Source organism: Sitophilus oryzae, unplaced genomic scaffold, assembly GCF_002938485.1.
Source record: "Sitophilus oryzae breed Bouriz unplaced genomic scaffold, Soryzae_2.0 scaffold_1442_pilon_pilon, whole genome shotgun sequence".
NCBI classification, from domain to species: Eukaryota; Metazoa; Arthropoda; class Insecta; order Coleoptera; family Curculionidae; genus Sitophilus; species Sitophilus oryzae.
Genome location: NW_022146107.1, coordinates 6,971,235 through 6,980,796, shown reverse-complemented (window position 1 = coordinate 6,980,796; position 9,562 = coordinate 6,971,235). Strand labels below are relative to the sequence as shown.

General features: G+C 30.6%; 2 protein-coding genes across 2 annotated transcripts; one reads left to right on the top strand and one right to left on the bottom strand.

The window, feature by feature from the left end:
- On the top strand, positions 1–799 carry LOC115877175 (programmed cell death protein 5). Its single transcript, XM_030893335.1, has 3 exons — positions 1–214; positions 272–386; positions 489–799. Exons 1-3 carry the CDS (start codon positions 149–151, stop codon positions 695–697), a joined length of 390 nt encoding a protein of 129 aa, XP_030749195.1. The 5' UTR covers positions 1–148; the 3' UTR covers positions 698–799.
- A 145-nt stretch (positions 800–944) lies between these two features.
- On the bottom strand, positions 945–9,191 carry LOC115877174 (protein disulfide-isomerase TMX3). The gene is made up of 8 exons (XM_030893334.1): positions 8,951–9,191; positions 8,641–8,899; positions 8,376–8,548; positions 8,162–8,317; positions 7,843–8,068; positions 7,570–7,786; positions 6,585–6,780; positions 945–1,943 (listed from the first exon to the last, which is right to left on the bottom strand). Exons 1-8 carry the CDS (start codon positions 8,979–8,981, stop codon positions 1,915–1,917), a joined length of 1,287 nt encoding a protein of 428 aa, XP_030749194.1. The 5' UTR covers positions 8,982–9,191; the 3' UTR covers positions 945–1,914.
- Positions 9,192–9,562: the final 371 nt, after the last annotated feature.

Below are 9,562 nucleotides of genomic sequence, written 5' to 3'. Positions count from 1 at the left end.
AAAGAGAAAAGTGAGGTTATCGTAAAAAATTGAATTGATAGGAATTTAAATATATTTATTTTTAGCAGTTTTTAGTTCTATACAAAACAGAAAAAAATATTGTTTTAGAGTTAAAAGAAATTTACAAAGACCTAATAATTATAAGGAAATGGCAGATCCCGAGCTTGAAGCCCTTAGGCAGCAAAGATTAGCTCAAATGCAATCCCAGTATAAAGTAAAATTAAACTTTAGTCCTAGAGATTCCTAAATATCTGATATAAATTAATTTTAGAACTCTGGCAGCGATGCAGATAATCAAAAGGCTAAAGAGGAACAAGCTAGGGCCCAGGAAGATGCTAAAAATTCAATTCTTTCACAAATTTTGGATCAAGATGCTAGAGCCCGATGTAAGCTATTTTTTAAATTTTATTTAAAGTTAACGTTTGCTTATTATTATAATTTATTTTTTGCAAAATTTAAACAACCTAATGATATATATTTTATTTTAGTAAATACCTTGATGTTAGGAAAACCTGAAAAAGGACAGATGGTACAGAACATGTTAATTAGAATGGCTCAGACCGGCCAAATTATGAAAAAAATTGGAGAAAGTGAACTTATAGGACTTCTTGAAAATGTGAATGCACAAACACAAAACAAAACGTCTGTTAAATTTGATAGGCGTAGGGCTGCTTTAGATTCTGATGACGATTTTTAGTTACTCTTTGATATACACACTTCACTTACTTATAACAAATTATAATTTTCTTAATTAATACATACATTGTTTGCTTAAATTATTAAAGTTAAGTTATTCATTCTTATAACATTTTCATACTTTATTAAAACTGTGCAGTGACAAATGTAAAACCAAGAAAGATCAGATGTTAGTTATGATTATTTATGGGGAATCAAAATTATCTAAAATTTGTGGAAATGATGACTAATCAAAGATATTTTGTGACTAATACTCTTATATGTAGATGGTAAAAATATTGAATTTTAAATGTATGTATATGAAAGACAGAAGTTACTTCAATGTTTTACTGAAAATTATTAGAATATTTAGTTTTCCGATTCAAGTTATTGTAACAAGTTTTACCATTTGATTTGAAAAAAAAGCAAGTCAGTGTTCACTTGGAAATGATCATTAATTTTATTTCTAATATTATATGCGGGATGTTATTAATAATCATTTCTTGCGCACTTGACGCCGTTTTTTTTTCATTTAGAGAATTAAGAAAAAAAAACAAAAAAGCACTATGAATTTTTTATTAATAATAAATATAAAATAAATAAAATTATAATAAATTAATACCCAGATTTAGAAGTAATATGTTTTACTTTCTATAAAGATATTCTCTATATTCTTCTAAATGTTTGCAAAACCATTTATAAACACAAAGTCTCTCAATGAGTGCTAGTATTCATAATTTAAATCATTGTTTCTTTGGCTTGAATTCCAAATTATCATTATATGAAAAAGGAACAGTAGATTGGATTAAAAGTCTGATGGTTTATATTGATTTTTTAAATCCTAGGTTTAATATGGCACTTGATTTTGAAATTAGTAGGTACTAAAATTCCACTAGCGAACTTTATTAATAAATTCCATCTACTTGGTGTCATTTATAGAAGTGAATTGTAGAATTGTGGTTTATCATGAATCTAATAGATTCATTTTCTCTTGTTTTATTGCTTCTTCCAAAGATTTTCATTTATGGGATGTACCAAAGAAGGCTTACATGGTCAAAAATTAAGATATCCATACTTGCTAATCTAGCTATGGAATTATTGCTTTAATTTTTATTGGATAAAACTAATTAAATGAATTTGTTTAACACAATATTGATCCTAATATATAGTTTCATAATAATAAAATACTACTTAACAACTAATGACTAGATATCTTGTTTATTCTTAATTCAACGATGTTTATTCATTTTTCTCATGGTATAAGAGCTCTGAAAAATAAGTAAGTATTAACATACCAAAAAATTACCTAAATATACAGACAGTGGCGTAGCGTGGGTTAGGGGCGCCCAGGGTGGAGAACCACTAGGAGAGAGGTTTGCTGCCCCTACAGAATCAGTCCGCCGCCTTTATAACAATTTTTTGTCGCCCCACAGGTACTTGGAAGGTCGCCGCCCGGGGCGGCCCGCCCCCGCCTTGCTACGCCACTGTATACAGAAGCGACACGGACGATTTTTCTTGGACTGTGGACTAAGCGAACCACTTAATATTAATATTAAGAGCTTAAACTTTCACAGTATTTTTTTTTTCATTTCCAACATTTTCAAAAAATAAAATAAAGCGCGTTCACACCGGCCGGCTGCCCCGCTCCGTGCCGCGTCGCGCGAATTATTTTTTTAATATACGCGCTAAAAAATACACTTCAAAAGTAATGTGACTTCACAGCCGGTGTGAACGCATCTTAATGTTCAATTTTTTTGAAACAGTCTAATGTATACTAAACAGAAATAGCCGGAGAGCTGGCGACATATTTAGAGAACATATTTTAGTTAGAATAACAAAAAAAATGAACTTTAATAACTTGTGAACCCAAAATCCTAAGTCTGGCTGGGGGGTTGGGGGTATTTCGCTACTGCGCAACTCATCACATTTGCAAAAAAATAAATCCAAAAAACATTCTTTAGGCAACTTGAAATTTGTTTATTCTTAAATTTTAGCATCTATTTAACCTAGAAATAAGTATGCCAGACTTTTTTTTCGGGTTTAAAGTGTAACCCGACCGTTCCAAATATGTTTAATTATTATACCTGGAAAACATACTTTAGGCATTCTAAAATTTTTACAGCGTGTTTATTAGATGTTATTAAAAAATATGTGTTAATTGCCAGACGAATTTAATGGGATTTAATACTTGCCAGACGCGAATAAAGATTTTAAATGAGCGCGACAAAAAAGTCTTGTGAGTATCTATAAGCGTGAGAAAGATAGTTTATTGATAGCCGTCGGCAGCCGATGATGAGCCGATGCGGCTGATGTAACAGTATTTTGGAGTACTTCAAATTTTCATAAAAACAATTTTTTTTCGTTTCATTTCAATTATTTGCAGGCTTTTAATTCAGAGATTATTTTGTTGGAATTAAGTTACCATGTACAAATATGTATTTATAAATTAAATATTGACGTGCATAGTGTAAATAGTTTAGAATAATTACTGCAAATAAATATTTTAGTAACTACTAATTTCGCTACTAACTACTAAATCACAATGGATAAAAAAACATTTAAGTTGTGTAGTTTGTAAAAAAGTTACTAGTGACAAAGTTATTGTTTTTGATGAAGGCAGACTACAAAAATGCAAAGAATTTTTAAAAGTGCGCCAACAACATGGTTTAAAATTTAAAGTAGTGGTTTTACCAGAAAACGTAGTCCCGACAAAAGGGTACCATGTACAGGGTGGTCGAAATTGGTCTGTTTTAACAGAGAAACCCTATTTCCTGACTAGATAGAGCAAAACCGACATAGATGTCATGAGCTCGATTTCTGAGACATGTTTAATGGCGTAAACCGTCTGTTGATATTTTCACTGCCAACTGAGATACGGGCTCTTTTTGAGTTTTTTACCATTTTGAAAATTGTCCATAACTTTTTTTATTTCGCGGAATAATAAAATTCTGTAAAAACGTTCTTAAGGTTCTTAAGGCACTTTTTTAAGCACAATCCAGTGGCGTAGTTAGTTTTTTTCTATGTTTGCTCTTTTTGTCAGAAATAATAAAAAATATAATTTTTTAAATGGAAATCATAGTTGGCTATGAACTTAAAAAAATGGTGGCGTTTAACCCTTTCCAACGATATAAAGTTCTATTTCTAAGAATGAGAGAAATATTCGGTTTTTTATCTTCTATATCGAAGTTATTGATTTTTATATTGACCTATTTGCCTAGTTATTTTTATCACAATATATTCTATATTATTAATATGCATAATTAAAGACTTTTGAAAAGGTAAATTAACATACTGTATTAGCATTAGTAATTACAATTGAAATCGATACAATGAACAATGAACAAAACTAAAAAAACGTATTTTTTGAGTGACGAATATAGTTTTCTAAAAAAACCATCAAAGATGTTCAAACAGCACCTCCTTGTTGAATACACAATAAACATCTTTTGCGCACAGAGTTACAGCGATTTATTAGACGAACCAGTGTAATAAGTCCAAAAGTTTTCCTAGAAGCCTTCTGCAATTCTTCTCTCGTCCCAATGGTTCTTCCCTTATATATAAGGTCTTTTAATTTCCCCCATAAAAAAGTCGAAAGGGGTTAAATCACAGGACCTAGCAGGCCAAGATATGGGACCCCTTTTTCCAATCCAATTCTCTCTAAATTCTCCATTTAATAGTTCAGTTATAACCCTGGCGTTTTAATTATAATTGGTTATACTAATATAGAATGTTGATTTACCTTTTCAAAAGTCTTTAATTATACAGATAAATAAAAATATAGAATATTAAATTGTGACAAAAAATAATTAGGCAACTAGGTCAACACAAAATCAAGGCCCGCTTCGATACAAAGATAAAAAACCTAATATTTCTCTCATTCTTGGAAATAAATACACATAACTTTATATCGTTGGAAAGGGTTAAACGCCAGCATTTTTTTCAAGTTCATAACCAACTGTGATTTCCATTTTTTTTTTATTTTTTATCATTTCTGACAAAAAGAGCAAGTATGGAAAAAAAACTGACTACGCCACTGAATTGTGCTTAAAAAAGTGCCTTAAGAACGTTTTTACAGAATTTTATTATTCCGCGAAATACAAAAGTTATGAGCAATTTTCCAAATGGTAAAAATTCAAAAAGTCCCCTATCTCAGTTGGCAGTGAAAATATCAATAGGCGGTTTACGCCATTAAACATGCCTCTGAAATCGAGCCCATGACATCTATGTCGGTTTTGCTCTATCTATTCAGGAAATAGTTTTTCTCTGTTAAAACAAACCAATTTCGACCACCCTGTACAGTGCTAAAAAAATAAGTATTGTGGAATTTTATTAAAGTACCATTGTTAATCTTTCTAAATAGATTCAAAAGTAAGTAAAAGTGCTTTACTTTTATGCTTAGGCGTTAAAATGACTTTTTTATATTGTCAATCAGGTCGCAAAAATTAATAATAATATAATATGTCACAAAAGTATAATAATAATAATTATACTTTTGTGACGTTTGAAAAAAATATATTTTATATTATGCTAATTTTTAAATAATTATTCGTCTTTTTATTCTTTCAGATACAAAATACTTGAATTAAAAAGTTTTCTTATTGAAAGGATTTCAATCATACATTTTTATTAGAAAATGTTTATTTTTTTAATTCAATATTAGGATATTAGTTAGTTTTTTTTTAATTTTTACGACTCCAAAATGCTGTTACGTCAGCTGCATCGGCTGCCGACGGGTCTCAATAAACTATCTTTCTCGCGCTTATAGATACTCATAAGAGTTTCTTATCCCACTTATTTAAAATCTTTATTCGCGTCTGGCAATTATTAAATCCCATTGAATTCCTATGGTAATTAACACATATTTTTTCATTCTAAAAATTTCACGCTGTAAAAATTTTAGAATGCCTAAAGTATGTTTTCCAGGTATAATAATTAAACATATTTGGAACGGTCGGGTTACACTTTAAATCCGAAAAAAAGTCTGGTATACTTATTTCTATGTTAAATAGATGCTAAAATTTAAGAATAAACAAATTTCAAGTTGCCTAAAGAATGTTTTTTGGATTTATTTTTTTGCAAAAGTTATGGGTTGCGCAGTAGCGAAATACCCCCAACCCCCCAGCCAGACTTAGGATTCTGGGTTCACCAGTTAATAAACTATACATTTTTAGTTATTCTAGCTTGCCTAAAATATGTTCTCTAAATATGTCGTCAGCTTTTAGGCTAAAATATCATATACGTATTACTTTTTACAAATATACTCAGGGTTCCCTATTCAACCCCGTGTGCAATTTTTGTGCCGTAAGAAAAAGACAACATAACCCAGCTCCATATTAAAACTGCATAAGTCTATTTCACCCGGATATGGATTGAACTGCGATTGCGCCAAACTCCGATTGATTGTTGTTTTAGTTCTGTTTGGATTACTTTTTATTTGTGCGCGTAAAAGAGTGATTTTGTTTAGTTTATTGTTTCCAACTATTTTTTGATATTTTTCCAACTCCATGATAATGTGTTATAAATAATAAAAATATAAATAAAATTGAAGGTTAGGGGAAATGTCAGTCAACCACTTCCCTTTAAAAACATCGACCAATGAAAACTTCTTCAGGTGAGGCATGCTCAGTTAAATGAATATCTGGGTGAAATAGACTTATGCAGAATTCCATATTGTTCTTTCACTGTTTGGGCTTCACTTTTTGGAGATTAGGCTGAGTATATTTGTAAAAAGTAATACGTATATGTAAAATATGTATACAGTCTGTCCAATGGAAGGATTCTTGACAGTGACAGTTGTGTATGTCATTTTAATACATTAGCAATTTGTAATTTCTATCATTTTTTGGATGTCGTCTGTCGAAATCTTCCCTGAGTCTTTGGACAGACTATAGTAAACAATATGAACTCACCTTCTTCATCCTCCTCCTCTGCATCTAAAAGATCAGAACAACAACATGTGTATACTATCAACATGAAAAATAGAGAAGGCAAAGTAACTACAGAGATAACCATTACAGGATTTCCTTGCCACATATCTTCCAATTCTCTCTTTATATTTAGAATTTTTCTAACTGTATTTACAGCAATAGTATTTCCGCCATAAGCCTAAAAATCATTGTAAAATATAACATATTGCTGTGTAATAATTATATCTTAAACTGTTCTAGATATATTGAGAATTTTATTACTTTAATTATCTGGAAGTATATACAAAAAATGCTAGGATTATTAGTTGGCATCCTAGTCATAGTGTCCTGAGATATTATTATGATGTACCTCAATGACTAAAAATACAAGGACATGTAACGGCTATATACAGGCTGCAGCAAAATTTGTGACCTTTAGACGCCATTTTTTTGGACATAATGGATGAATCATCAGCTGTTCATCAGCGACAATTTAGCGATTTTTAATAGTTGGTTGTGTGTAGTGAACTTTGTATAAACTTTATTACAATGGTAATTTGTTCATCTTTCAAGTGTAAAAGGCGCTATGATAAAAAAGATCCAGGAGTTACGTTTTATAGGGAAATAAACAGTCACTACACCTTTTTAGCGTTTTTTTATTGAATTCGATAATTATTTTTCTGATATTATATGTACTTGATGTGTGCTATACGTCGATATACTAGTTTTGTATCTTTTGTTAACATTTTAATACGTTTTTTTCGTAATTAATTAGTATGATACCACAGGACACACCAGAGGCGTAGTGAAAATATTTACCAAAAATATAAATATCGCTTCAATTGGCTATGTTAAGAAAAATATGTGCCACGGCACTGTTTGGAAGAATGGTCACAGTTTGGTTTTGGTTGCTATTTGTCCTTGTATTCTTTAGTCATTGATGTACCTATTACATGTTAGTGACACCTATTTATGTGTTAACACTTACTGGCGATGTGCTATTTATAATTCTTTCTAGAAACACTTCAATTGCCTGACTAGTCATTTGTACAGGATCATCATCTGGTATATGATGGTGGTAAGTACTAGAGTTAAAAACCAATAGATATGGTAGAGGTAATCTGACCATTGCAATGCTGTTGGCTACAGATGGATTTCCCATCCATCCAAATTGAAAATATTTATGGTAGACATCTCTTTTATTCCTAAAATAAAAATTAACACTTAGGCAATAATTATTCCATATTTAAACTGTACTTACCGAATTAAATTTTCTACTTTACTTCTAAATTCTAACATATCAGGTGGAATTTCATTAATTTTATTTTCTTCCACAATAACCAACACCAAGTATTTTTTAGTTTGCATATACTCATTAATGTTATCGGATGTAATTTTTGGAAATGTTTCAAAACGTTCTTCATTTACCCATTTATATAATGTTTTGTTCAAATGGATGACTTCCTCTTCTCCATTACCTTCCTCAACTAAAAGGTTAATAAGCTGCTATTTTTTTTAACTAACTTTTTTAACTGCTAACTTTAAGAAATGTTTATATAATATATAGAAATTAAGAGTACCTGGATAAAAATAATGTACTCCCTCTTTGTGAACAAATACAGCTGGTAATTCATGAATATTAACATGTTGTTTAGCAACATCTTCACTTGAACAATAAAAATACACATATGGTTGCATATAAACAGCAGTGGTATAATAAACATCCCATAAAGGCCCTAAGCATTAAAGGTTTACTTCTTTTTTAATGATTTTTATCCTTGTATTAAGATTTACCTTCTCTTTTTCCAATGTACATGAAAAATAACTGATTCTCGTTTTTTAGATTATTTAATACATCCGACTTGGTAATTTCCTGTACAGGCGGGAGTGACATTCTAATAGCATAGTTTACTAAAACATCCTTAGAACGATCACCATAAAATGTATGCTCAGAGTCCGGTTTTAGACTAGAATTTTATGAAACTTTGTTACCCAGAACAGTAATATTATGTAATCTTATATAATGATGTAAGTACATATAAATGCACAAAAATCTTACAATTTTATTGTTGGTGTTCCATATGCTTTAAATTCATTGGCAACTGAAGGGAACCTTGTAACATCAACTTTTCCTACCCTAATATTTGTTTTAGCGAGTGCTTGAGCCACATGCATCCAAATAGGTTCGAGTTTTTTACAGTGCCCACACCAAGGTGCATAAAACTGAACTAACCACATCCCACCATCTTTGCGAATTTCTGGAAATCTGTCTGTTAATTCCAAGACTCTAGACGTGAGAATGCCTTGTACATAAATGACTACAAAATATGAGAATAATAAATAAAAAAAATGATACCATAACATCTTACTATAGAAGAAAACAGAAGTATGCAAGTTCATTTCTTCTATCGTTTTGTTCTTCAAGGAAGACAAAATAAACTGTAAATTTTGAAATATAATTAAGATAAGAAGTAGCCACTACTTCTTCATATGGGATCAAAAATATACAAATTTAATAAAGAAATTGTTTAAAAGGCTCTTCATTTACAATATTTATATCATGTTAATATTTATACTTGTCAGACAGTTGTCAGATTTTTAATTTTTAAACAAAAATCAGCTGTCAAAAATTAGGTCAAGCCATAGAACAAAAATGATGAGGACGGCGCCATATTATGTACTTCTATCTTCTATGGGTATATCCGACAGTTGTAGATCATATGCAAAAGAATATACGTATATGATTTTAGACTTGCGTCTAGCCCAGTCTAGCCATACCGTGCAACTGTTCAACTTCAACCCACAGGTCCGATGACGGTCGAAGTCTCCCGATCATTTTCCAATGATGCCCGCCAAATTTAAATCTTGGGCTATTTTCTTGTCTTTTATTATAAACTTGTGTAAAGGTATGGCTTAATGGATGCCTTATTAAAGATTACCAATTAAGAAAAAAGGAAAAGGTGAAAACAATCAAAGGATGG

What these genes read in the sequence shown, in the direction of transcription:
- LOC115877175 (XM_030893335.1), top strand. Translation starts at nt 149, where the DNA reads ATGGCAGATCCCGAGCTTGAAGCCCTTAGGCAGCAAAGATTAGCTCAA. An exon ending in AAATGCAATCCCAGTATAAA is followed by an intron (nt 215 to 271) that starts GTAAAATTAAAC and finishes AATTAATTTTAG; the next exon opens with AACTCTGGCAGCGATGCAGA. An exon ending in TCAAGATGCTAGAGCCCGAT is followed by an intron (nt 387 to 488) that starts GTAAGCTATTTT and finishes ATTTTATTTTAG; the next exon opens with TAAATACCTTGATGTTAGGA.
- LOC115877174 (XM_030893334.1), bottom strand. Translation starts at nt 8,981, where the DNA reads ATGAACTTGCATACTTCTGTTTTCTTCTATA. An exon ending in GGAACACCAACAATAAAATT is followed by an intron (nt 8,549 to 8,640) that starts GTAAGATTTTTG and finishes ATAAAATTCTAG; the next exon opens with TCTAAAACCGGACTCTGAGC. An exon ending in GTACATTGGAAAAAGAGAAG is followed by an intron (nt 8,318 to 8,375) that starts GTAAATCTTAAT and finishes TTTAATGCTTAG; the next exon opens with GGCCTTTATGGGATGTTTAT.